A 27,950-nucleotide genomic window follows, 5' to 3' on the forward strand; every position below is an offset into this window, starting at 1 on the left:
CAACTTAACTTTTACATTTCTATATGCTCACCATTAGTGGAATATAACATGCTACAATGTTCATTCGTTAATCTGTATTCATTTCATCTGTCTGTTCCCAATTTGGGTTACATTCAATGAGTTTTCATGTCTGTTCCCGATTTGGGTTACATTCAATAGAGTTTTCATGTCTCTTCCCGATTTGGGTTACATTCAATGAGTTTTCATGTCTGTTCCCGATTTGGGTTACACTCAATAGAGTTTTCTGCCATTTACAAGACATGGTTAATAACCTGCATTTGGAGCATGGAAGAATTGTGATTGATTTTAAGCTTGAAATGTCAAAGATCAAGGTCACAATGACTGAAAGAAGGAAGATTGTTTCCACACAATAGCATGACTTGGATACCAGATACTCTCACCACATATGACTTGCATTTGAGACAAGTGTAGGCAGTACATTAATACTTAAATACCAATTAAATAATTTTTGTTACTGAAATTTGTGTTTCAATTCTGTCTTTTAGTTCTTCTTAAGTGTAATCATCATAAATGCAATGTGTATTTAAATGTAAAATGTGTCAATCTATTGTAACAGCTTTGTCTGCTAGCGTTTCTCTGAAAACCTAGTTAGGTGCCGACTGTTTTGATAACTGACTTTTGTAAGTATTTGTTTTATTGTTGCACTGAATTAAAAGCTGGCATCCTTTGTATTATCTCATTAATTATGTCTTTTGAATCAAATAAAGCAGGTGGAATAAAAGAAAAGTTAAAAGGCATGCAAATCCTACAATCTTAAAATATAGCGGCCCCCATCATAAGTCGGGCGAACTCATTTCATTTGATCAATCTAACACTGTTAAAAATGTTATTGTGTATGTAACATAAACTACCTTAAATTAACCACCTCTTTCATAACTGATCAAAGATAAGGCAGCCAAGCGAAATGAATACTTTGTAAAATAATAAAGAGCTTGGTTTCACAGATATGTACCATTGTTGGCAAGCAAGTTTTAGAGAATTCCTGAACTGGCACTTAGAGATCTCCTCAAGGATGATAAGGATGTATATCAGTTATTGAGGAAGTCTCAACGTGTGTTTATATGCGTATGCAGGGAATAGAGAAAGAAATAAGAAAGAATGATACAATTGGGAAAAAACTTGTATGTAAATATTCGAGATAGATATTTGAATAAAAAGGAAAACCTTTAATAAAGTCTAAAATGTAAAACACCATTTAGCCATCTGATGGTTATGAAAATGCTTTTCCACCGTGACATCACATTTGTGAATCTGACATGATACATTGCTGCTATGCATCTTTGGTTCATAGATGTATGTGCTTTGAAATAAATTTTCTGAATCTCACATGAAACCTGGCCATATTGCCTCCATGGCTGATACATGTATAAAATGTATATAAGAAAATAACTTCTGAATCTCACATGAAAGTATGTAAGATTGCCTCCACGGCTGATACATGTATGAAATATATATAAGAAAATAACTTGTGAATCTCACATGAAACCTGGCCATATTGCCTCCATGGCTGATACATTTATAAAATATATATAAAATAACTTCTGAATCTCACATGAGACCATGTCAGATTGCCTCCTTGGCTGATACATGTACAAGCTGTATACCCCAGAAAAGCATTAAATTCAAAGGCCTTGGTTTTATTGAAAGTATCTCAGACCCATGTGACCTTTGTAAAATCTACAAAATGCATACAGAAGTCACGTTCACTTTACTAGCCAGTCTAGATGGCATGGCTATCTGTCTGACGGCCAGATTAAAGTCCACTTTACTAGCCAATCAGACATTATGCTTAAATGGCATGGCTATCTGTTTGACTGCCAGATTAAAGTCCACTTTACTAGCCAGTCAGACATTTTGCTTAAATGGCATGGCTATCTGTTTAACTGCCAGATTAAAGTCCACTTTACTAGCCAGTCAGACATTTTGCTTAAATGGATGGCTATCTGTTTGACTGCCAGATTAAAGTCCACTTTACTAGCCAGTCAGACATTTTGCTTAAATGGATGTCTATCTGTTTGACTGCCAGATCAAAGTCCACTTTACTAGCCAGTCAGACATTATGCTTAAATGGTATGGCTATCTGTTTGACTGCCAGATTAAAGTCCACTTTACTAGCCAGTCAGACATTATGGTTAAGTGGCATAACTAACTGCTTGCCTGACTGCCAGTTAAAAATCCACTTTACTAGCTACTTAGCCATTCTGATTCAGTGGCAACACAATTTGTCTCACTCCCAGATAAAAGATTACACTGTTGAAGTCAAAATTGAAAATGTCACACTAATAAAAATCAAATATAATACAACAAAATGGTTCCTAATCTTTATGTCGAATAAACTTGGTTGTCAGACAAACAAGCACTTGAAAATGGCAACTAGACTAGACATTACCTTGTTATATATGCTGCTAACAGAGAAGATGGGGAGAAAATATGCAAGTCTCTTTTTATTTTTACAGATGAATAATTGTTTGTTGGATCTTTAATTTGTTGTGCAAGCATTTGCAATGTTCTTTTTCTGCTTTTCAGATAAACACAGGCGACGTAGAGCCCCACGCTCTTCTAGTCCTGGGTACAGCACGGACAGTAATTACGGGTCAATTGATGGGTACAAATCATATCCGAGGGCTCGGCACAAGAAAAGGCCTCGTGGTATTAATATTTTAACTCAAGATGATGGCAAACTTACATATAGAAGAATAAAGTTTCTGGTTCCTTGAACTCAGGAGGGGGATAGGATTTTTGCAAATGGATGATTCCTTATTGTTTTTTAATTTCCAGTGTTCCCCTTAAACACCTACAGGGAGCATATTTTTCTATTTGATTGCCTTTCAGAACATAGTTGCCTAAAGAGTTCAGGTCAGGTCAGGTGTATCTTGTACTAAAATATGTAGCAGTGTTGTCATGTGACATAGTCACATTCAGTGCATACATATTTGATTATTGATGATGCTGTGTTAATAATGTTATGGGACATGCATGAATTTTGAATTCTCCTATGGCAACATACATTTAGGTGAATAGTTGACATTAAATTAAATTCTTTCTCATTTCATTTAATAGATAAGGTTGAAAACAATATGAATCACTGCCATTAGACAGTATGAAAAAGAAAGATGTCCTTTATAAATTATTGTCAAAGAATAATTTAAGAGGTCATTTTTCTTTCAGATGACTGCCCTAGTAATAAAATTTCTAATTCATCAGAAAATACTCCTTGTGATTCAGAGGGTGAGTCTTTTTTTTTTTCATTGTACTTTTCACCTTGACCACCATTAGCTTGTTCTTTTTCCTCAGAGATTGGTTGCTCTGATTCTGAAATCAGTTCTGTTTGAGCATCCTAATAGACTTATCCAGTGATATAAAGTTCTTTTTGTCTCCAATTTATAAGTAATACATACTATCCTACTTTCATAAGCTCCATTCATAGATGTTAGTGACACTGGCAGCAAACCGCAATTTTATCAATTCAGATTTATTTTTTCTTTTGGCTTAGAGAAATTTATCCCTCTCAAGCTTGTGGCATTCTGTCTACTCTCAGATGCTAAGAATAGATTTTATTTCTAATAATAGGGACTTGAATATAATTAAGGGAAACAATAAGGCAAGCTGCTATTGTGACATAACTCAGATTTTTATCCTAAGAGGAAATGATTATCCTTAGAGTAGTTTCCCCTTGACATTGACAGTTTCTAATTAAAATTGTTTCAATAAACAGTTATTGCCTAGATTTGTTTATAACAACGAATATTATGCATTTTGAATCAATTCTGTTAAGGAATAAGAGGAAATACAGATATTAATTTTGATTACATGTTTTTTAAGGATATTGGTATTTATTTATGGTCATAAAAGAACATTAATATAAATTATATTTTACAATTTATTCATCCATTTGATCCTTTTCTGTTTCCACCCTAAATATTTTCAATATTTCCAATTTTTCAGCAGCCAACTTGCCGTCATATAGTAAGCCCAACTTTCCATCAAGTCCCACATCTTCAGCACCCCCTTCCAGTTTCACCTCCTCAGTCAGAAAAGCAGCACCACCTGGTGACAGCATCAGCAACAATCAAGACAATATTCCACGAACAACAAGTCCACGGGGTGGAGGGATATTTCAATTTGGAGATGTAAAGAAATTATTTTTATCCACTTTGTGATTGCTAGATATTGGAAATGGGAATTATATATTGAATTGTTGATCCATTCATCAGCCCATCTGTTTACCCAACCAAGTACACAATATTTTTAAAGAATTTGAGGATATTGATTGTAGTTTTACTGGTTCTTTATTACTGTCAAGTATTACAGCATTTGGGCTATTGTACGTATAGGTGTTTTTTTGTGTGTGCTTGACATCAGTATGGCTTCCAAAACAACAGATGGCATCATGTGCAATTTGCTTTTGATAAATTTTATTTGTGTGTGAATGGATGGAACAAGGGGCTAGTGGGTAGAAATGTGAGGCTAGTGGGTACAATTGTGAGGCTAGTGGGTGTACATGGAGCTTTTTGTCGGTAATGTATATCTGCCATTTTTTTAAATTGCAATTTCCTAATGATTTTGTCTATTTGTTTGTTCATCTATACATCATTCACATTTTCATTCATGGAGCTCAACTCCAAAACCATTACAGATATTGATATAAAACTCCGTAGTTTAAACCTAAGCTGTTCCAGGTTTGACACAAATGATGCAGTTTAGACATTGGAATGATTCTGTTTCAGATAAGTTTTATTGGTTCTTTCCAGATCCCTGTTGTATGACAAGTGCAGAGACATCAACTTGGACACAAGGTATTATGTCCTCAAGAAAATAATCTGAAAGAAATCACTGAGGTCCTATATTGGAGCAAACAGCCATCATCATTTGAGGACTTGATACCACACTTTATTATCTTGAGTGAGATGCTAGCAAGGACATACTGGAACAAACAGCTGTCAATATTTGAGGACTTTATTATTATGTGATGCTAGTAAGAATCTCAAACAAGACTTGCTTGTTCAGTGGTGGACAATTTGCATTGAGAACTGTTTGATGTTCATGCCATTGAAAACCAGTGGAAACATTAAAATGTGCTAATAGTTCTTTAATGCTGAGTTCCTGTTGCAACAAAAGATATTCAGAAACAACTCGTGGCTAGACTTGTTTTGTGGTTCTGGATAGCTACATGCATAAAAGGATCACTTAGGCCAGTATGGCAAGAATAATATTTAGTCAAACGACACAATATTGAACCCATAGGGACTTAGCATTGAGGAACCACTGAGGACACTTGGACAGATGGGATATAGGAGTTGGACATTTCTCAACAAATCGACAACACTAAAAACTACTTGAGACTACACTTTAGATCTGTAAGGAAACTGAGAGTAAGAGGACATACAGCAAGACAACAGCTGTAATGAGGACCTACCACAAGACAACAGCTGTAACAAGGACCTACAACAAGACAGCTGTAATATGTCAACCTCACAAAATAATGAGAAACTTAATGCGAATTTACCTTCACTGGAACATTGTCACTAATCGTATTATAGTTACCTCCCTTGCAGTACTGTATTGAATATGTAGCAAATTGATGGAAATGTGGAGATCTGTAATTAAGTAAATATTGAAATGATCATTTTTGAAATATTCATTCATTGGAGATCAAAATGTGCTTTCCTCTCATTCCTGGACTTCTAATAATACATACATGTTGGACTTGAGCATAATATTGTTTTATTCATGAATAGTATGAGGAAGTGAAAATTTGTTTTGTCACAAACTTAAAAATCTTGTATTAGTACTGTAAGTTTGAAATTCAGACACTTTAACAAAAGAGACAGTTCTCAGTGCCAAAGAAGCATGACCTAGAAATGACAGCATCATTTTGGGGTGCAGTGGGTTTTTCTGTTTGCCATTTGATTGCACTGCAAAACATAAACCTTACTTCATGTTGAGGCAAGCAGTAATTGCCTAAAAAAACGCCTTGGTAGACGAGTTGATCTACTGGTGAGAATTGAACCTGCACCTTTCTGGTCATGAATTCCATCTTGTCACCATGGAGCCATATGACTTCAGATTTGCAACAGTCTGCTCTGGTAAGGCATTCCAGTTAAGGTCATAAGGTCATTTGTTGTTGTGCAGAATCAACTGAGGCCTTCAAAATCAGTGAATGATAAAGTAATATAAAAGAGAACGTTGATGGCTTATCTTCATCTTATTGAGTGTTCTAGTTTTTAATGAGGCAGAATCCACAGCTGATGGTGTGTTACCAATGAATTATTGACAGGACAGAATATACAGCTGGTGGTGTGTTGCCAATGAAATGTTGATATGACAGAATCTACAGCTGGTGGTGTGTTACCAATGAAATGTTGATATGACAGAATATACAGCTGATGGTGTGTTACCAATGAAATGTTGATATGACAGAATCTACAGCTGGTGGTGTGTTGCCAATGAAATGTTGATATGACAGAATCTACAGCTGGTGGTGTGTTACCAATGAAATGTTGATATGACAGAATATACAGCTGATGGTGTGTTACCAATGAAATGTTGATATGACAGAATCTATAGCTGATGGTGTGTTACCAATGAAATGTTGATATGACAGAATCTACAGCTGGTGGTGTGTTACCAATGAAATGTTGATATGACAGAATCTACAGCTGGTGGTGTGTTACCAATGAAATGTTGATATGACATCTACAGCTGGTGGTGTGTTACCAATGAAATGTTGATATGACAGAATCTACAGCTGGTGGTGTGTTACCAATGAATTATTGACATGACAGAATCTACAGCTGGTGGTGTGTTACCAATGAAATGTTGATATGACAGAATCTACAGCTGGTGGTGTGTTACCAATGAAATGTTGATATGACAGAATCTACAGCTGGTGGTGTGTTACCAATGAAATGTTGATATGACAGAATCTACAGCTGGTGGTGTGTTATGAAATGTTGACATAACAGAATCTACAGCTGGTGGTGTGTTACCAATGAAAAGTTGATATGACAGAATCTACAGCTGGTGGTGTGTTACTTATGAAATGTTGACATGACAGAATCTACAGCTGGTGGTGTGTTATGAAATGTTGACATAACATAATCTACAGCTGGTGGTGTGTTACCAGTGAAATGTTGACATGACAGAATCTACAGCTGGTGGTGTGTTACCAATGAAATGTTGACATGACAGAATCTACAGCTGGTGGTGTGTTACCAATGAAATGTTGACATGACGGAATCTACAGCTGGTGGTGTGTTACCAATGAATTGTTGACATGACAGAATCTACAGCTGGTGGTGTGTTACCAATGAAATGTTGACATAACATGCACATATCTGCTTTACAATAGAAGTTATATGACTTTAATTATATTGAAATATTGACATAACCTACACATTTGCTATATAGTAAAAGCTGTACAACTTGAATTATATTCTCCAAAATCTTGCTTGCTTATGATCTTTGAAATCCACATTTCTTCGCTATTATTAGTATTATTACTATTATTTTTCACGTATTTAAATGTGATAATTCTAGAATTTAGTAGTGCTGTCGTCATTTAATCAATCACACTAAGTTGTCATTTTGGCTTTTAGTCGGCGTATTAGTTGCCGATTTTCATCAGTTCAGAATGTTGCTTTGAGCACTTTTGTCAAAGACGTTTGATGTCATTTCACTTTAATAATTTATTTGAGGGATAACAGATCATTTTTTATTCATTGAATGATTTGTCACAGTATCAATAATTTGATCTAACATTGTTAGTACTTCTCAGTTTCAAATGATTTTTAGATATTGTTGTTATTGATATAATTTATATAGATGAATGAGTATGACTTTGACAAATTTAAGATGTTTGTTATTTTCCATGCACTTAATAATATTGTACCCTTAGTCCAGTCATCACAAAATTCACTTAATTGAATAGGTGGTAGACTTAATCCTGTTATTGCATGATGCATAATTGGTCCAGTCATTGCATTATGCACTGACAAAATTAGGATCTACACTCTTAAAATCACAATAACAGTGATCCCTCACAAAAAGGCCTTCATCATACTGCCATCACTCTTATTATGAGGGACTGACTGCTCATGGATCCAGTTATATATTGTATTTGAATTTTGTCATTGTCTTTCTCGATGAAAACTGATAATAATGTGATTTCATATCATTAAATACTCTTGGTTTGTTTTATTATTTTCACTATAAAGAAATGGTCCTGTTTGTTATATGCTTCAAACTTCCATCACTTATCATTTTATTTTTAAAGCGTAATAGTTCTAATGATGTATGACTGGTCTGATCTGCCAGTACAAGATGCTGTCTATGATGTTAAAAGTTTGGACTGTGTTGTAATGAAATAAATGTTTTAATTGTTGTAAAGTCCAATAGAGCCTACAGTTGTGCAATATTTATTTCTTTGCTATCCAAGCCTAACACAGGTTTTTTACCATACAATCATTAATGGAATAGGTCATAAAAGAAAAAATAATATGACGCCTGTAAAAATAACCCTGTTTTATCAAGTTTTCAGCAAAGACACTAAAATTAAGATTTTGTTAGCTTGTAAAGTATGCATACCTGCCATACTCCCAGACAGGGTTAGGGTTCTTTAATTTGAAAAGTGATTTGAGGTCCCAGAGGTGATCAGTGCATGTGACCCCAAAAAAGTTGCATCATTCAATTGAGAATAAACTTTCTTTTTATGAGCCTATGGAAAATAAATTCAGATTTTAATAAAAGCAAATAACGGTTTCTTTCAAGCAGTTATTACACTTTTTTAAAAAAGTAGTTTGTAAACTTTACATTATCAAATATAATGACCACAGACATACACATACATGTGTGCACACACACACACACACACGCATTCACAATGAAACAGACTAGGAAAATATTCCATGTTTCTGTCTTTAATATACAGTTGTTGTAGCTCTCAGTAATTAATTTATTGGGGATATAAAGGTAATACAAGTGTCACTGTTAGAGCATGGATGGCACAGCTGTTCAAACTTCCAAGCTGGAGCAAATCAGGGCCAAATATAATACTGGCGTTGTCAGTACTCACCAGATTCAGATTGATATGAAATCCTAGAAGGGACTGTTCACTGTTTACACATTCTACTTGTTAAATTTGTGTATCATTGTGGTCAAGAAAGCGGGAGTTTTGTTTTCTCTCAAAAGTTACTGAAAATTGTTTTCTTGGAAACAACATTGTTGTGGTGGTGGGAGAGTAACAACATTTTTGGGGCAAGGGGTGGGAATGATATTATTTTAGCCTGACATATCAAACTATGGTAGGTATCAATGTTAAGTAGTTAAAAGCATCATTTTATAAAAGCACTGAAATATGAGCTTCAGAAATAGTTACAGATTGCATTGTGCAATATATTTAAGCTAGAAACATCTTTGATTTTTTAATGAAATATGCTACAGTTTTATCTTATTGTCTAACATGGTAACATGTATTGTTATTTTTATATATATGTACAGATCTGTTCATGTATGTCTTGTATTTGTAAATTATCTTTATTTATGGAAGAATAATATTGTATGGATACATTTGAATTGACTGTGGTGTATATATTTTATAAAACTTGCCATCCAAAGAGGATAAGTTGCAAGTGATTCACATGCTGTCATGAAATAAAAGCTTTGAACGTCTTTCAACCAGTTTCATGTATTATTCTCTTTGAAATTAGAATTGTTTAAAGCAGCAAGCAGGCAAGTGGATATAAAGGAAAGAAACAAATAAAGGAGGAAGGTAGACATTTGTCAATTTAGATTGCTCACACACAGACGCACAGACAGTCATTGACAGGGTTTCCACGCTACCAGGAAATCAGGAGAAATGATTTTTAAAAATCCCGACCTTGAATTTTGCAAATATTGATGAAAGTTGGGAAAAACCCTGGAATTTTCCTCCACAACTTCATTGCCCAAGACAATTACGTAATTGAATCACAATTGAACTGATCGTGAGTAAAAAAAGTATCAAGTTCTAACCAGAATATTAGGAAGTTGTAGTATGGATCATTTGGGTACTTGCCATAAATATATTTGTTTTGACAATCCAAACGCTCAGTGGATTAGATTCATCTAGTAGACTTTTAGTTTCACAGACAGCTTTATATCCGTATATTGTTTTATATGGAAGATATGAAAACCAGTCTAGCATCACAAGAGACCAACATGGTGGCGTTAAAGCATAGCCGCTTAGTGGAAGGGTTAGCAAACTTAAACATTGTTAAATCAAGTTATACCTGCATGAAATTGATATGAAAATTATTTATTTTCTCAGAAATTTCAAGTATTAAAATCATTATGTCTTTAATATGATGAAATATGATCTGGTATTAGTGATTTTGATTGCTAGTCGCACGAGCACACAGAATCTCACAACCGTCATTTTCAAATTTTGTTTAAAAAAATATTAATTGAAAGTTGTATACTGGTTGTAATAAAAATACAAAAACGAAAGAACACTAAATTCTCCATATTTATTCCAAGACCATCTTCCAGAATTTATTGTATCATGTGACTACCACATTGACAAGTTCTCTCTCACGTAGGGAGCAAACGAAGCAGGGAACCAGACTACTCTGCTTGATAAATCAGACTTGCCAAGTTTCTTGTAGTTGTTCTCGAAATATGATGAAAATAGTTTTTAAAAATTCTGGTTTTTACAAACGGTATCAGACTTTCATTTACTATAATTGAAATTTTGTACAACAGCATTAAAAAGGAGTTTGTTATTGAAATCACGTGACTATTGGACTTCGATGTCCTTGTTTGAGATTTGTGAAGTCATGTGACTTTTAATGGCAATTACCAGGTCAGGATTCATCTATGCCAAGTTTCATCTACTAGTCTGTCAGCGGATTAAAGACATAATAATTATAATACTTGCTCATTTTTGAGAAAATAAATAATTTTCCTATCGATTTCATGCAGGTATAGCTTAATATAACATAGTTTAAATTTTCTATGCCTGCTGGTAAGCTATCTTAGGGTGGTGGCAGATTCCAGATTTTTTGTATGTAATTGCTCTGAACCCACACTCTATCCTAAATGTCCAAATGTGAAAAATGGGTTTGGAATATTCGGAGGAAACACGGATTATAAAAATTTCAAATATCTGAACTGAACATTGGTGCGAAACTATTACACAGTGACATGTAGCTTGAAGTATTGGATTCAGATCTTAAATAGAATACATGAAAAATGGGAAATTGTCGTCCCTTTTATTATATATTAAGAAATGATAAGAGCCCATGTTTCAATACAGGTTTGGGGAATGTTTTATTGAACTACAAGAAGACAAGTTGAAAGGAAACAAAATAATTCATGCTCATTATGTTGTTTCCACGTAGCAAAATAATGCAGGTCAGCAAAGTAAAAATGCCGGTTTATAGGAATATGGCCAGATTTGTTTTGTGTGACCTATTTTGTGGTTTTGTACATGATCATCTTTTCTGACACATGTTTTGGAGAGTCTTGAGAGAGAAACATCTTCAGATTTGGAAAATGTATATTTTATAATCCAAAAATTCCATTCAATAATGGTCATATGTGAACCTTGCAAAAATCAATTTCATCCTGGAAAAGACCAGGAATTTAAGAAAAGCGTGGGAACCATGTATTGAGTGAAATTAAATATGACATGGCATGATCTGTATGTCAATGCCCCTTCTGTATAGTGATATATAAAGGGAAGCTAATATAGTGAGGACATGCACATATTGTGAGGACATTCAAAGGAGAGATAATATAGTGAGGACATACAAAGTAAAGATAATATAGTGAGGACACAGATTGTGAGGATGTACAATGGAAAGATGATAGGACAGACAAAGGGAAGATAATATAGCGAGGACATGCACATACTGTGAGGACATACAAAAGCAAGATAATATAGTGAGGACATACAAAAGCAAGATAATATAGTGAGGATGTACAAAGGAAAGATAATATAGTGAGGACATACAAAGGCAAGATAATATAGTGAGGACATACAATGGGAAGACTAAAGATTAAGAAAGTGGCATGTTACATAGTGAAAGAAAAACTTTGTAGACAGTTATTTAAATTTTTATTCTATTAGCTTTGTAAATGGTTAAATAAATGAATTGATTGACATGTTGTATAAGCTTTTTTTATTTTACAAAACAATTTAAACTCCACCTATCCATTCAATACACATGAGAGAAATATTCTCCAATTTGGCCACTATAGATAGAAACAATGCATATGATAAAATAATGTAAAATGACATCTCCTAAAACTGCTATGTTGGAGACAATTTCATTTGATAGAAAAATGTACAATGTAAGCGTTGAGCAACTTTGGAGTCACTTTTTAAGTCATAGAAGAATGACTTTAAAAAAAGTTTTTTTAATTGTCTCCAATATTATGTCTTACTACCAATTTTCAGGGTTTGAAAACAATGATTTGTTTAGTCATTGCCTCAATAGATTGATCTGGGTGGATGTTCTATTGTTTCCACATAAAAATCATTGTTGGGTTTGTGGTCTGAAGCAACTATGACATTTTTTACCGATGACAAATTGTAATTCACAGTATCTCCTTCAATAAAAATAATTTAGGAGCAGGTCAGGTTAATTTTGGCATCTAATTACTTTGTGTTTTAGTAGTTATAAGAGTTTCAAACCTGAGGATTCTCATTTCTAAAAGACACTTTATTACAAAGTAGCAAGTGTTTATTATGAAGGAAAAATATCCAGTAACAATTCTTGATTGATTGAAAATCTGTCTCTACATATTCATTCCAAAGCAACATTCTTTGGCGATGCTCGCAGACTAAGTGGTTGGTTGTTTTATGAGATGTCATCTTCCATAAATTCAATTCCGATAAATTATGCTTGGATAAATGCAATATATACATATTATTGCACTGAACTGGACTGAATTAATGATTAATGTACAGCTTGAAGATCTATTTCCAATCTTCCTGTATACAGCACATATTTTACAATACACTGAATAATGGCAATACAAGCAAAAGGATGCAAATGAGACTTTAGATTTTTTGTGTCCTCTCCAAATGTAAATCAATGAACACAGTCGTCCTCAAATGTATACATTAGTTTAGTACACATGGACCAATTAGTTTAGTACACATGGACCAATTAGTTTCAGTACATATGCAAATGCTTGCAGAACAGAGAATAAGTACATTAAACTTAAGAATACATGAATATGGGACTGTTACAACAGATATCATTTTCGTACTATGTTTTCCTTCTTGAAAATAAAATGGGGCAGAATATTTAATGTACAAAAACTGGAGATAAGTTGATTGTAAGGTAATATCTTTGCATGAACCAAGTAACTCTTAGTTCTGTACTCAAACTGATAACACTATTACACCACATGGTACAACAAATAGTGGTACATTGTATCTATTAACACTATTACACCACATGATAAGTGGTACTTATCTGACTGGCTGACTATTACACCACATTATAAGTTGTACTGCTCTGACTGGCTATTACACCACATGATAAGTTGTACTGCTCTGACTGGCTGACTATTACACCACATTATACGTTGTACTGCTCTGACTGACTGACTATTACACCACATGATAAGTTGTACTGCTCTGACTGGCTATTACACCACGTGGTAAGTTGTACTGCTCTGACTGGCTGACTATTACACCACATAAGTTGTACTGCTCTGACTGGCTGACTATTACACCACATGGTAAGTTCCACTGCTCTGACTGGCTGACTATTACACCACATGGTAAGTTGCACTGCTCTGACTGGCTGACTATTACACCACGTGGTAAGTTGTACTGCTCTGACTGGCTGACTATTACACCATGTAAGTTGCACTGCTCTGACTGGCTGACTATTACACCACGTGGTAAGTTGTACTGCTCTGACTGGCTATTACACCACATGATAAGTTGTACTGCTCTGACTGGCTGACTATTACACCACATTATACGTTGTACTGCTCTGACTGACTGACTATTACACCACATGATAAGTTGTACTGCTCTGACTGGCTATTACACCACATGATAAGTTGTACTGCTCTGACTGGCTGACTATTACACCACATAAGTTGTACTGCTCTGACTGGCTGACTATTACACCACATGGTAAGTTCCACTGCTCTGACTGGCTGACTATTACACCACATGGTAAGTTGCACTGCTCTGACTGGCTGACTATTACACCACGTGGTAAGTTGTACTGCTCTGACTGGCTGACTATTACACCATGTAAGTTGCACTGCTCTGACTGGCTGACTATTACACCACGTGGTAAGTTGTACTGCTCTGACTGGCTATTACACCACATGATAAGTTGTACTGCTCTGACTGGCTGACTATTACACCACATGATAAGTTGTACTGCTCTGACTGGCTGACTATTACACCACATGGTAAGTTGCACTGCTCTGACTGGCTGCACTGCTCTGACTGGCTGACTATTACACCACATGATAAGTTGTACTGCTCTGACTGGCAGACTATTACACCACATGATAAGTTGCACTGCTCTGACTGGCTGCACTGCTCTGACTGGCTGACTATTACACCACATGATAAGTTGTACTGCTCTGACTGGCAGACTATTACACCACATGGTAAGTTGCACTGCTCTGACTGGCTGCACTGCTCTGACTGGCTGACTATTACACCACATGATAAGTTGTACTGCTCTGACTGGCTGACTATTACACCACATTTTAAGTTGCACTGCTCTGACTGGCTGACTATTACACCAAATGATAAGTTGCACTGCTCTGACTGGCTGACTATTACACCACATTTTAAGTTGTACTGCTCTGACTGGCTGACTATTACACCACATGGTTAGTTCCACAGTTCTAACTGCCTAGGCAAGTAAGGACTTTTGTTTCATTCCTCCATTACTCTGGGATATTATAACTGGCAACAGTCATTACACATTTCAATGATCACTACTGCCACACACTGACTCATGATATAAAAATGTATTAATGGACAACTTATTAGTTACAATATTTTCAGTATTGTAGTTCAGTTTACAATTTGAGATTATTTAGTGATGAAGATCTGAAATTACCCAAGACAAACACTGGACAATTTCAAGTCTCCTTCTAGTATACTGGTACAATAGTAATGTGTAATTCTTTGCCTATAAAAACAAGATGAGCATCAACAATAGATGTATTCAAATAAAAATGTCTGAAGTTGTAACAAAAGCACTGTACTTTGAAGCACACTGTACACAAAGTACACTGTACTGTGTATCCCCATCAGTCCTGAAGCAAACTATAGAGAATATACTGTACATCCCCATCAGTAGTGAAGCACTGTACATATATTGTATATCGCAATTAGTAGTAAAGCACTGTACATAAAGTATACTGTACTGTGTATTCCCAGCAGAAGTCCACATATCAAACATAGTGTACATGTGTAGTGTAAGGTATGTTAGATATTTTTTCAAATGAGCTTTAAGGTTCGAGTCTCGGATTCAGCCAATGTGGGTATGTGAGAAAGCTTGCCAGTAGCTTCTCATGGGTCGGTGGTTCTTACCGGGGTTTTCCCGGGTTCTTCCTCCACCATTAATACTGGCCGCCATGTGTAGCCTATCGTGTGCTGAAAAATGGCGTTAAACCCTACAACAACAACAACAACATCAATGAGCTTTAATGAAACCAATCTAGGAACTAAAACCACAGACACTAATAAAACCAATAAATCATTTAGATAAATAACAAAAAACAAACACACAATACTCCTATATCTTGCTTCCTTTGGTTTAAGGGAAGACAACATTATACACTTCATCTTAAAATCATTTTTATCAACACTTGTACAATATAAATTATGTATCTAGAGTTAGTCTATGTACATATTACAAAATAAACATACTATTTTAATGCTAGTGTGGATTTCAGCAGACCATTATTATATTAGAAACCTACTGACAAAGTGGACACACAACCTACTGACAAAGAGGACACAACCAAATGACAAAAAGGTCACACAACCTACTGACAAAGAGGACACACGCTGTAGGTTCAACTGTCCAGATAATAACTAAATACCTCTAGAAATTAAAGCAGATCTGATTTTATATATGAATACAATCTTTAGTTGCCCATTTTCCAAAGCTTCCATCATTGTCACCATGATGGCACCCAAATGCAATGTAGTAAATTATGTCACCATGACAACGGCCAAATGCTATTTAGTACATGCCCAATTGCTATGTAGTACATGTCAAAATGATATGTAGTACATGTCCAAATGCTATGTAGTAAATTGTGTCACAATGACAGTGCCCAAATGATATGTAGTACATGCTGAATCGCTGTGTAATAAATCATCACAATGACAGTGCCCAAATACTATGTAGTACATGCTGAATTGCTATGTAGTAAATCATGTCACAATGACAGTGCTCAAATGCTATGTAGTACATGCTGAATTGCTGTGTAGTAAATCATCACAATGACAGTGCCCAAATACTATGTAGTACATGCTGAATTGCTATGTAGTAAATCATGTCACAATGACAGTGCTCAAATGCTATGTAGTACATGCTGAATTGCTGTGTAGTAAATCATCACAATGACAGTGCCCAAATACTATGTAGTACATGCTGAATTGCTATGTAGTAAATATGTCACAATGACTGTGCCTAAATGATATGTAGTAAGTCAGTGACACTATCACAATGTCCAATTGCTATGTAGTAAATAATGTCACAATGACAGTGCCCAAATGATGTGTAGCAAATTGTGACACAATCACAATGCCCAATTGCTATGTAGTAAATCATGTGACAATGACAGTGCCCAAATGATGTGTAGCAAATTGTGACACAATCACAATGCCCAATTGCTATGTAGTAAATCATGTGACAATGACAGTACCCAAATGATGTGTAGCAAATTGGTGACACCATCACAATGCCCAAATGCTATGTAGTAAATCTTGTCACAATGACAGTGCCCAAATGATGTGTAGCAAATCAGTGACACCATTACAATGCCCAATTGCTATGTAGTAAATCATGTCACAGTGACAGTGCCCAAATGCTGTGTAGCAAGTCAGTGACACCATCACAATGCCCAATTGCTATGCAATAAAATCATGTCACAATGACAGTGCCCAAATGCTGTGTAGCAAGTCAGTGACACCATCAGTGCCCAAATGATATGTACTATGTAGTGAATCATGTCACAATGACAGTGCCCAAATGATATGTAGTACATGCCAAATTGCTATGTAGTAAATAATTGTCACCATGATAGTGCCCAAATGATGTGTAGCAAGTCAGTGACACCATCACAGTGCCCAATTGCTATGTAGTACATGCCCAAATGCTATGTAGTACATGCCCAAATGCTATGTAGTGAATCATGTCACAATGACAGTGCCCAAATGCTATGTAGTACATGCCCAAATGCTGTGTAGTAAATCATGTCACAATGACAGTGCCCAAATGATGTGTAGCAAGTCAGTGACACCATCACAGTGCCCAAATGTTATGTAGTAAACCATGGTTGTATGGTGCCTAAACCACTTTTAACACATTAACCCCTGGCGACGAGTTAACGTGGCAGGAGGTAGTAGCTTACTGCCGAGCTCTGTTGTGTCAAGGTCATGTATGAAACACTAAAGTGGGTGGTATTATAGAAAGGTAGACAGATATAGCTCTACAACGATACCAAATAATCTGGAAGTTCTAGTTGCACTACAAAACACAGAGGGAAAAACATCATTTATTGGGCCCAATTTTTTACCACCCAAAATCTGCCCATGGTCAGATCTGATTTTGTGTCCAGATTTTAGACTTCTTGGTTTCAGATCTAAGGCAGACCAGTATGAACTGCAAACAGACAGATAAACCTTTGCAAAAAGTAGGATAAGATGGGCATTTGGAATAAAGAGTGGTCTCGATACGAAAATAATTGGTCCTTTAAGAAGAAAAAAAGAAAAAAAATCCAACTTTTACCCTTCTGCTCATGCGCGAGTAAAATAGCCAATGAAAAACAATGTTTCTTATACAACTAGGCATTAGGTTATTGGGAAATCACCTGGAAGTTGGTGTATTAGGATGTATTTAGAAATAGCTTTGAAAATGTGTTTCCTACTCGAATTTCAGGCAGAAACGACAAAAACCTCCAGGGGTTAATGTGTTAAGATATTGTGTTCAGTGAGAAATACACAGCTGTTTAAGCTGCAATTTCACTGTAGTTTCTGTTCCTAAAGAATATTTTACCAAAGTACAGACAACAAATCAAGGTACTTATCTTACATGCAGAGTGTTTGTTCTGTCAAGATACTGCCTGCCAAAGTTCTATCAAATTGCTAGGAACTTTGGTTCTATCATTTAAGAGCTTGTGAAAGCTACAATGCACTCAGTTCAAGTATCTGTATGATTATGAGTGAAGCACTTACATGGTAATCATAACTTGATGGTGTGATGAACTGCTGACAAATAAAATAAAGCAATCTCAAAGAATTGTGACCTTGTGTCAGCTAATTCATTAATATTACTGTTGGTATAGAAATAGTGTCTGCTAATTCATAAATATTACTGTTGGTATAGAAATAGTGTCTGCTAATTCATGAATATTACTGTTGGTATAGAAATAGTGTCTGCTAATTCATGAATATTACTGTTGGTATAGAAATAGTGTCTGCTAATTCATGAATATTACTGTTGGTATAGAAATAGTGTCTGCTAATTCATTAATATTACTGTTGGTATGGAAATAGTCTGCTAATTCATGAATATTACTGTTGGTATAGAAATAGTGTCTGCTAATTCATGAATATTACTGTTGGTATAGAAATAGTGTCTGCTAATTCATGAATATTACTGTTGGTATAGAAATAGTGTCTGCTAATTCATGAATATTACTGTTGGTATAGAAATAGTGTCTGCTAATTCATTAATATTACTGTTGGTATGGAAATAGTGTCTGCTAATTCATTAATATTACTGTTGGTATGGAAATAGTCTGCTAATTCATTATTATTATTGTTGGTATAGAAATAGTGTCTGCTAATTCATTATTATTATTGTTGGTATAGAAATAGTGTCTGCTAATTCATTATTATTACTGTTGGTATAGAAATAGTGTCAGCATATTCATGAATGTTACTGTTGGTATATAAATAGTGTGTCAGCCATTTCATGAATATTGCTGTTGGTATATATATAGTGTCAGCCATTTTATGAATATTGCTGTTGGTATAGAAATAGTGTCAGCAAATTCATGAATATTGCTGTTGGTATTGAAATAGTGTCAGCATATTCACAAATGTTACTGTTGGTATATAAATGGTGTGTCAGCCATTTCATGAATATTGCTATTGGTATAGAAATAGTGTCAGCCATTTCATGAATATTGCTGTTGGTATAGAAATAGTGTCAGCCATTTCATGAATATTGCTGTTGGTATTGAAATACTGTCTATTAATTCACTATTATTACTGTTGACATTTAAATAGTGTCTGCAAATTCATTAATATTACTCTTGGTATAGAAATAGTATCAGAAACTTCATGATAACTTGATATAGAAATAGTGTGTGTGTGTGTGTGTCAGTTAATAAGAGGATGGGTAACATTAGAGACCAGCTGTCATTGTTGCTATGGGAAACTATGGACTGTGGCTAAAATATTAGACTAGGCTTGAGTAATCATCTGATAGACATCTGTAAAGGTTAACAGGTCTGGAAATATATTGCATAAAAACAAGACATCTGTAATGGTAAATAGGTCTGGAAATATACTGCATAAAAACAACATAAGTTTGGGGGGTCGAACCTGTCCACAAACCATTAATACTGCATGTGTAGGTGTTATTGTGTTTACTGTCCACATTTTGGTTCCCTTTTCTTTGGAAATTTTGATTATCAGCGAAGTGTATGAAACAGTAAACCAGTCTGGAATCACTTAGTACACTCATGCCATCTAGTGACAGACACTTGATGGGCATGTTTGATTAAAACTACCTCATTACACATGGCACTGAAACTTGTTTGTCGGGCACCTATCACATGCACAACATTATCATGCAGTGGTCAAGCAAAAGTAGATACTTCCAAGTTTAAAAAAAAAATACTAAATGCATTAAATAACATTGCAAACAGAAAGCATAAATTGTTCCTCACTGACATTGTTCTTAGTGTTACAAATCTTAGATCCCCATGGTTACACACATATTTGGAAAGTCACATCTTTCATGGACAATTATACTATGTCCACCTCAGAACACAATAGCAGTCCACCTCAGAACACCACAGCAGTCCACCTCAGAACACAGCAGTACATACAACTTGACTGCTATATTCTTGTAGAGAAGAAATTTTAATGCTTCAGATTTCTTCAGCATGATTGAAAAAAATTAATGCAGAATTTGTCAAGATTATTTAAAACAGTGATATAAACAAATCTGTACCAGTCATTCCATTTACAGAACATATATCGCAGTTTTAAAGCATGACTGGAACATATTACATCTTGATCAACAAGATGTCTTCCAACAGTTGACACAGTCTGTCTACACTGCATGAAAGTCAAACTCCTTCTGAGAATCTCCCTTGTATTCAACTGCTGTCTCCTTCCTATGACAGCCCCAAACTGGGGATGACTATTGTCACCTAATTCACACATTCTGAAAGAAAAAAGATCAATCCCAATGTAACAAAGTTATTTTGAAATCCATTGTAACAAAGTTATTTTGAAATCCATTATAACTAAGCTATTTTGAAATCCATTGTAACAAAGTTATTTAGAAATCCATTGTAACAATGTTATTTTGAAATCCAATGTAACAAAGTTATTTTCAAAACAATTATAACTCAGTTATTTTTAAATCCATTCTAAGTTATTTTGAAATCCATTGTAACAAAGTTATTTTGAAATCCAGTGCAACTAAGTTATTTTGAAATCCATTGTAACAAAGTTATTTTGAAATCAATTGTAACTAAGTTCCATTGTAACTAAGTTATCTTGAAATCCATTGTAACAAAGTTATTTAGAAATCCATTGTAACTAAATTATTTTGAAATCTATTGTAACTAAGTTATTTAGAAAACAATTATAACTAAGTTATTTTGAAATCCATTCTAAGTTATCTTGAAATCCATTGTAACTAAATTATTTTGAAATCTATTGTAACTAAGTTATTTTGAAATCCATTGTAACTAAGTTATTTTGAAATCCATTGCTACAAAGTTATTTTGAAATCCATTGTAACAAAGTTATTTTTAAATCCATTGTAACAAAGTTATTTTGAAATCCATTGCAGCAAAGTTATTTTGAAATCCATTGTAACAAAATTATTTTGAAATCCATTGTAACAAGGTTATTTTGAAATCCATTGTAACTAAATTATTTTGAAATCCATTGTAACAAAGTTATTTTGAAATCCATTGTAACTAAATTATTTTGAAATCCATTGTAACAAAGTTATTTTGAAATCCATTGTAACTGTTATCTTGAAATCCGTTGTAACTAAGTTATCTTGAAATCCATTGTAACTAAGCTATTTTGAAATCCATTCTAAGTTATTTTGAAATCCATTGTAACAAAGTTATTTTTAAATCCATTGTAACTAAGTTATTTTGAAATCCATTGTAACAAAGTTATTTTGAAATCCATTGCAACAAAGTTATTTTGAAATCAATTGTAACTAAGTTTCGTTGTAACTAAGCTATCTTGAAATCCATTGTAACAAAGTTATTTAGAAATCCATTGTAACAATGTTATTTTGAAATCCAATGTAACAAAGTTATTTTGAAAGCAACTGTAACTAAGTTCCATTGTAACTAAGCTATCTTGAAATCCATTGTAACAAAGTTATTTAGAAATCCATTGTAACAATGTTATTTTGAAATCCAATGTAACAAAGTTATCTTGAAATCCATTGTAACTAAGTTATTTTGAAATCCATTGTAACTAAGTTATTTTGAAATCCATTGTAACAAAGTTATTTTGAATGTTTGTGAGCTTACTGAATAGCACTAGCATTAGTCTAAAAGCCAGACTGGTACATATTGTTTCGTGAGGTCAATACATCAACTTTACAGACAATTCTTATTAAGTTCTCATGTATCAACTTTACAGCAAATTCTCATTTATTACCCATGTATTAACTTTTCAGCAAATTCTGATAAAGTTCTTATGTATCAAACTTTACAGAAAATTCTCATAAACTGCATTTTCTCATGTATCAACTTTACAGCAAATTCTCATTTAGTACCCATGTATTAACTTTTCAGCAAATTCTCATATAGTTCTCATGTATCAACTTCACAGAAAATTCTCCCAAACTGCATTAAATTCTTGCATATTTGAAGATTTTGACACAAGTTTCGGTTTCTGTGATGGACTAAATCCTACAACCTGGAGATAAAAGTCGTATTTTTGGTGGATCCCTTGCAAGTATTAGAAATTAATAAGTAACACATGAACATGGAAAACCATCATACCAGTTGAAGATTTGCTCATAATTTATTTTAAAACTTTTAACAATGATTAAATCAAGCAAATTTTTATGTAAAATGACACTATAAACCAAAGTATAGCCACAGCAGAAACATTTTATTAACTAACCTAAAAACATAACATTTCTTTTGCTGGAGGAAATTTTACATAATTGATAAATTTGATTCAACTTACTGCCTGGATATATTTCAACTGAGAAGCATACTTCAATTTGAAAACAATCCAACTTACATCTTCAAGATGCCTTACTGCAACAGATTGTTTGCCAGAATCTGCATAAGTGCTGCCATCTTCTAGCAGGTCTGTTTTCCTGACCAAGGGAGACAGCTTTGAAATGTCCATCGGGCTTGAGAGAACTGCAGGAAAACTAGGTTTGCTGTAGTAGGGGACTTCTGGAAATAATAATTATTAACAATGAAGAAAGCTATGATAAATGTGACAAGGATATTAACGGACAGCACTCAGTTACATGATGAGGATGTTAAACAGTGTCAGACAGCACACTGTTACATGATGAGGATGTAAAAGAGTGTCAGACAGCACACTGTTACATGATGAGGATGTTAAACAGTGTCAGACAACACTCAGTTACATGATGAGGATGTTAATCAGTGTCAGACAGCACACTGTTACATGATGAGGATGTTAAATAGTGCCAGACAGCACACTGTACATGACGAGGATCCTAAACAGTGTCAGACAGCACACTGTTACATGATGAGGATGTTAAACAGTGTTAGACAGCCCACTGTTACATGATGAGGATGTTAAACAGTGTCAGACAGCACACTGTTACATGATGAGGATGTTAAACAGTGCCAGACAGCACACTGTACATGACGAGGATCCTAAACAGTGTCAGACAGCACACTGTTACATGATGAGGATGTTAAACAGTGTTAGACAGCCCACTGTTACATGATGAGGATGTTAAACGGTGTCAGAAAGCACACTTTTACATGGTGAGGATGTTAAACAGTGCCAGACAGCACACTGTACATGATGAGAATTCTAAACAGTGTCAGACAGCACACTGTTACATGATGAGGATGTTAAACAGTGTTAGAAAGCACAATGTTACTTGATGAGGATGTTAAACAGTATCAGACAGCACTCTGTACATGACAAGGATTCTAAACAGTGTCAGACAGCACACTATTACATGATGAGGATGTTAAACAGTGTCAGACAACACACTGTTACATGATGAGGATGTTAAACAGTGTCAGACAGCACACTGTTACATGATGAGGATGTTAAACAGTGTCAGACAGCACACTGTTACATGACGAGGATGTTAAACAGTGTCAGACAGCACACTGTTACATGATGAGGATGTTAAACAGATTCAGACAGCACACTGTTACATGATGAGGATGTTAAAGTGTCAGACAGCACTCAGTTACATGATGAGGATGTTAAACAGTGTCAGACAGCATTCTGTTCATGACGAGGATTCTAAACAGTGCCAGACAGCACTCAGTTATGTGATGAGGATGTTAAAGTGGGCCAGACATTGATCAGACATAAAATGGACAATCCTTACAATAGAACTATTCATGGGAGCCATTACTGTTTACCATGTTGTATTTGAGGTGTCTTATATTGATTACACTGAACATAGTCTTTTTATTACATGTTGTTGTTGTAAATTTAACACCATTTTCAACAAGCAATGGACTATACATGGTGGGCAGTATAACTGGTGGAGGAAGAACTTGGGAAAATCCCAATAAAGACCAGCAACCCACGGGAAGCTATTGGCACACTTTCTCACATAGCCACTTTGGCCAAGCCTGAGAATCAATCCCCCACAAATGGAGGCAATGTGGCAGTGATCGGTAAAGGTGAGCTCATTAGACCACTTGGCCACCCACCCTTCTTTACTATTACATAATGGAATCAATAATCATTTTTTGCATCATAAAATGGACTGTGTTATAATGAGATGCCATGTAAAATGGACTGTGTTATAATGAGATGCCTTGTCAAATGAAGTGTTATAATGATATGCCATGTAAAATGGACAGTGTTAAAATGAGATACTATATAATTGGACTGTGTTATAATGATGCCATGTAAAAATGTTATAATGAGATGCCATGTAAAAAGAACTGTTATAAAGAGATGCCATGAAAAGAGGACCTTGTTATAATGAGATGCCATTTTATAAAAAAACTTATAGTGAGATACCATGCAAAATGGACAGTTATAATGATGTGCCATGTAAAATGGATAGTGTTATTTAATGATGTGCCTATTAAAAGGGAACATATTATAATGAATTGTCATGTATAATGGAATATTATAATTATGTACCTTGTAAAATGGACTTTCATAATGTGTTTTGTATCATGGACAGTGATATAATTAGATGCCACATAAAATGGACAATGTTATAACGAGGTGCCATGTAAAAGCAACCATAATATAATGAGATGCAATATGAAATGGTTAGCATTATAATTAGCTTTATAATTAGCTGCCATATAAAAGGGACTGTTATAATGATACCATGTAAAATGGACAATGTTATAATGAGATACCATGTAAAACGGACAGTGTTATAATGAGATACCATGTAAAATGGACAGTGTTATAATGAGATACCATGTAAAATGGACAGGGTTATAATGAGCTGCCATGTAAAATGGATAGCATTATAATTAGATGCATATAATGGGGACCATGTTATAATGAGATGCCATGTAAAATGTAGTGTTATAATGAGATGCCACATAAAATGGACAGTGTTATAATGTGAGGCCATGTAAAATGGATAGCATTATAATAAGATGCCATATAATTAAAATAGGGACCATGTTATAATGAGATGCCATGTAAAATATAGGGTTATAATGAGATACCATGTAAGAATGACTGTTATAATGATACCTTGTAAAATGGACTGTGTTATAATGAAATACCATGTAAAATAGTGTTATAATGAGGTGCCTTGTAAAATGGACTGTGTTATAATGAGATACCATGTAAAATAGACAGTGTTATAATGAGATGCCATGTAAAATGGACTGTGTTATAATGAGATGCCATGAAAAATGGACTGTTATAATGAGATGCCATGTAAAATGGACTGTGTTATAATGAGATGCCATGTAAAATGGACTGTTATAATGAGGTGCCTTGTAAAATGGACTGTGTTATAATGATGCTGTGTAAAAATGACTGTTACAGTTTGGTGCCTTGTAAAATGGACAGTGTTATACTAAGGTACATTGTAAAATATACAGTGTTATAATGAGGTGCCTTGTAAAATGGCTGTCATAATGAGGTGCCTTGTAAAATGGACAGTATTATACCAGAAGTGCCTTGAAAATAGGTATATTGTAAAAAGGGCTATTACACCAAAGGTGCCTTGTAGAAAAGTAGTTATAAAGAGGTACATTGTTAAGGGACAGTGTTATTATGATGTGTATTGTAAAAGGTATGATGTTATACTGAGGTGCCTTATGGTGAGAGACAACTATTATGTGTGATAGTTGTGCTACACTTAATAGTAGATATGGTCTGAATATCTATGCTATTGATGTTAAAATAAATCCCAACTGGTCACAAATGTAGTTACAGTGTATAGATATTAAAATAAATCCCAACTGGCCAGAAATGTAGTTACAGTGTATAGATGTTAAAATAAATCCCAACTGGTCACAAATTTAGTTACAGTGTATAGATGTTAAAATAAATCCCAACTGGTCACAAATGTAGTTACAGTGTATAGATGTTAAAATAAATCCCAACTGGTCACAAATGTAGTTACAGTGTATAGATGAACTAATGTAACTTGGAGGAGTAAAAGTAAAAAGTAAACAGTCAACAAATGCATGCAAACAATACACAACAATGTGGAAAAATAAATTACTTTTTAACAAAATTGTATCCCACCATTCTGTGACAAGGGCTATGAATGGTGGAAGATTATGTGAATGATTGTAAGATGAACAAAATTATGTTAAATTTGTTTATATCTTTTATATTAATAGACTTCATAATCTATAAATTTTTATTGAAAACATTGATTTAGTATGGATCTGGGAACAGATCGTCACTACTGCTCCAATATAATAGTTTAGTAAAGGGAGATAATTACTGTTCTCCATTCCATCATTGAGATGCATTATTCCCCTTAAATATTCCACTGTCTCACTTACCAGTGGGATGGGAATTTTCTTGGTAACTGGATTCTAAACCTCTGGAAAAGCCTTCCCTCTGCATATACTGGTCTTTCTGAGAAGGTCTTTTCCCTGAAAATAATTGCATTAATATTACAATGGAACATACAAATGAACAAAAACAAAACATCCAACAATCTCTTAAATAAACATTAAATAGGCTAATAAACAAATTTAACAGCTCGCTAACTTTTTGGCTTAATATTTCCTTTCATACCAGACCAAAAAGCATAGGCTGTCTTTGAAATAGGAGTGAAATGAAAAAAAAAAGTAAATGTTATCTGCATCATGTAAAAGATAAGCAAACATGACAAAAACATTCTTACAAAATCATTTCATATATTGAAGTGAGTGTAGGAAGCTGTTTGTTCAATTTGTTGCTTCACAAACGAGAAATTACATGGGGAAGGCACTTAAAGATTAATGTTATATATACAGTGGTGGCAAATTGTCATACGTGTTAATGTGACAATGAAAATTCCCTGATTATCATCTGTACATAACTGGTATGGTGTATGCTGGAACTGACTTGATTCAGTAGGCACCATTAATTTAAAATAAAGAACTTAAATCAGTCTTGTTTGATACATAGATTAGGATCTCAGATCAGTTTTGAATACATAATGTAGGAAGAAGCTACCTTGTTCTAATAACTGCTTTTTGCGTTGGGACTTGGGGTAGGGTCTATGTACAATATCAATGGACCCATAATTACTGTCAGTGCTATACCCTGGACTAATGGGGCGAGCTGGGCGACGCTGTCGTCTCTCTTTTTCTGGAATGAATTTTTTTTATTAAAAGGAATTATTTCTAATATCTACTGTAATGAAAAAATGTGATTTCACTGAAAACTGAGGTAAATTTAAATCTTGCAAATGTGGATTATCTATACTTTGGTTTTAACAGAGCAAACTAGGACATTCACTGAAATGTAAAGTATCATCTTTTTAGTTAATCAATTGGAGTCAAAAAGAACACAATCAAGTGTAAAATAATGAAGGAACAAGTTTTAAAACAGACCATGACTCTAGGCATCAATGCAAAAACTTTGTACACAAATTATTTCAATCTACTCATTGATTCTTAAATTATGATGTAGACGGAGGGAAATTTAATATCATTATTTAAAATATTACAACAAATTTTTTTTAAAAAGGATTGACAACTCTGATGTAAAAGAAAAATCAAACTTAATATAGGTACTTATATTGATTTTTACAATAGATTTGATC

General features: G+C 34.3%; 2 protein-coding genes across 10 annotated transcripts in view; one reads left to right on the plus strand and one right to left on the minus strand.

Annotated features, from left to right (window-relative positions):
* The window catches only part of LOC149796087 (roundabout homolog 2-like), a 394,782-nt gene extending 385,086 nt beyond the window's left edge, over positions 1-9,696 (plus strand). For 4 of the 5 annotated variants that reach the window (XM_089966001.1, XM_089966004.1, XM_089966002.1 and 1 more), the window contains 4 exons: positions 2,548-2,670; positions 3,190-3,249; positions 3,967-4,151; positions 4,773-9,696. In XM_089966001.1, coding sequence (XP_089822127.1) covers positions 2,548-2,670; positions 3,190-3,249; positions 3,967-4,151; positions 4,773-4,787 — 383 coding nt within the window. In that variant the 3' untranslated portion in view covers positions 4,788-9,696. The remainder of the gene's footprint in view (positions 1-2,547; positions 2,671-3,189; positions 3,250-3,966; positions 4,152-4,772) is intronic. The other variant, XM_089966005.1, reaches the window with a different exon arrangement.
* A 2,399-nt stretch (positions 9,697-12,095) lies between these two features.
* The window catches only part of LOC149796089 (roundabout homolog 2-like), a 354,790-nt gene continuing 338,935 nt past the window's right edge, over positions 12,096-27,950 (minus strand). For 3 of the 5 annotated variants that reach the window (XM_089966000.1, XM_089965999.1, XM_089965998.1), the window contains 4 exons: positions 27,359-27,493; positions 26,698-26,790; positions 22,760-22,920; positions 12,096-20,693 (listed from right to left, as the gene is read on the minus strand). In XM_089966000.1, the coding sequence (XP_089822126.1) occupies positions 20,685-20,693; positions 22,760-22,920; positions 26,698-26,790; positions 27,359-27,493 (398 nt within the window). In that variant the 3' untranslated portion in view covers positions 12,096-20,684. The remainder of the gene's footprint in view (positions 20,694-22,759; positions 22,921-26,697; positions 26,791-27,358; positions 27,494-27,950) is intronic. The other 2 variants (XR_016422486.1, XR_016422485.1) reach the window with 2 other exon arrangements.

The sequence above is a fragment of the Sinohyriopsis cumingii genome, chromosome 7, assembly GCF_028554795.1.
Source record: "Sinohyriopsis cumingii isolate HCF-2022 chromosome 7, ASM2855479v2, whole genome shotgun sequence".
NCBI lineage: Eukaryota > Metazoa > Mollusca > Bivalvia > Unionida > Unionidae > Sinohyriopsis > Sinohyriopsis cumingii.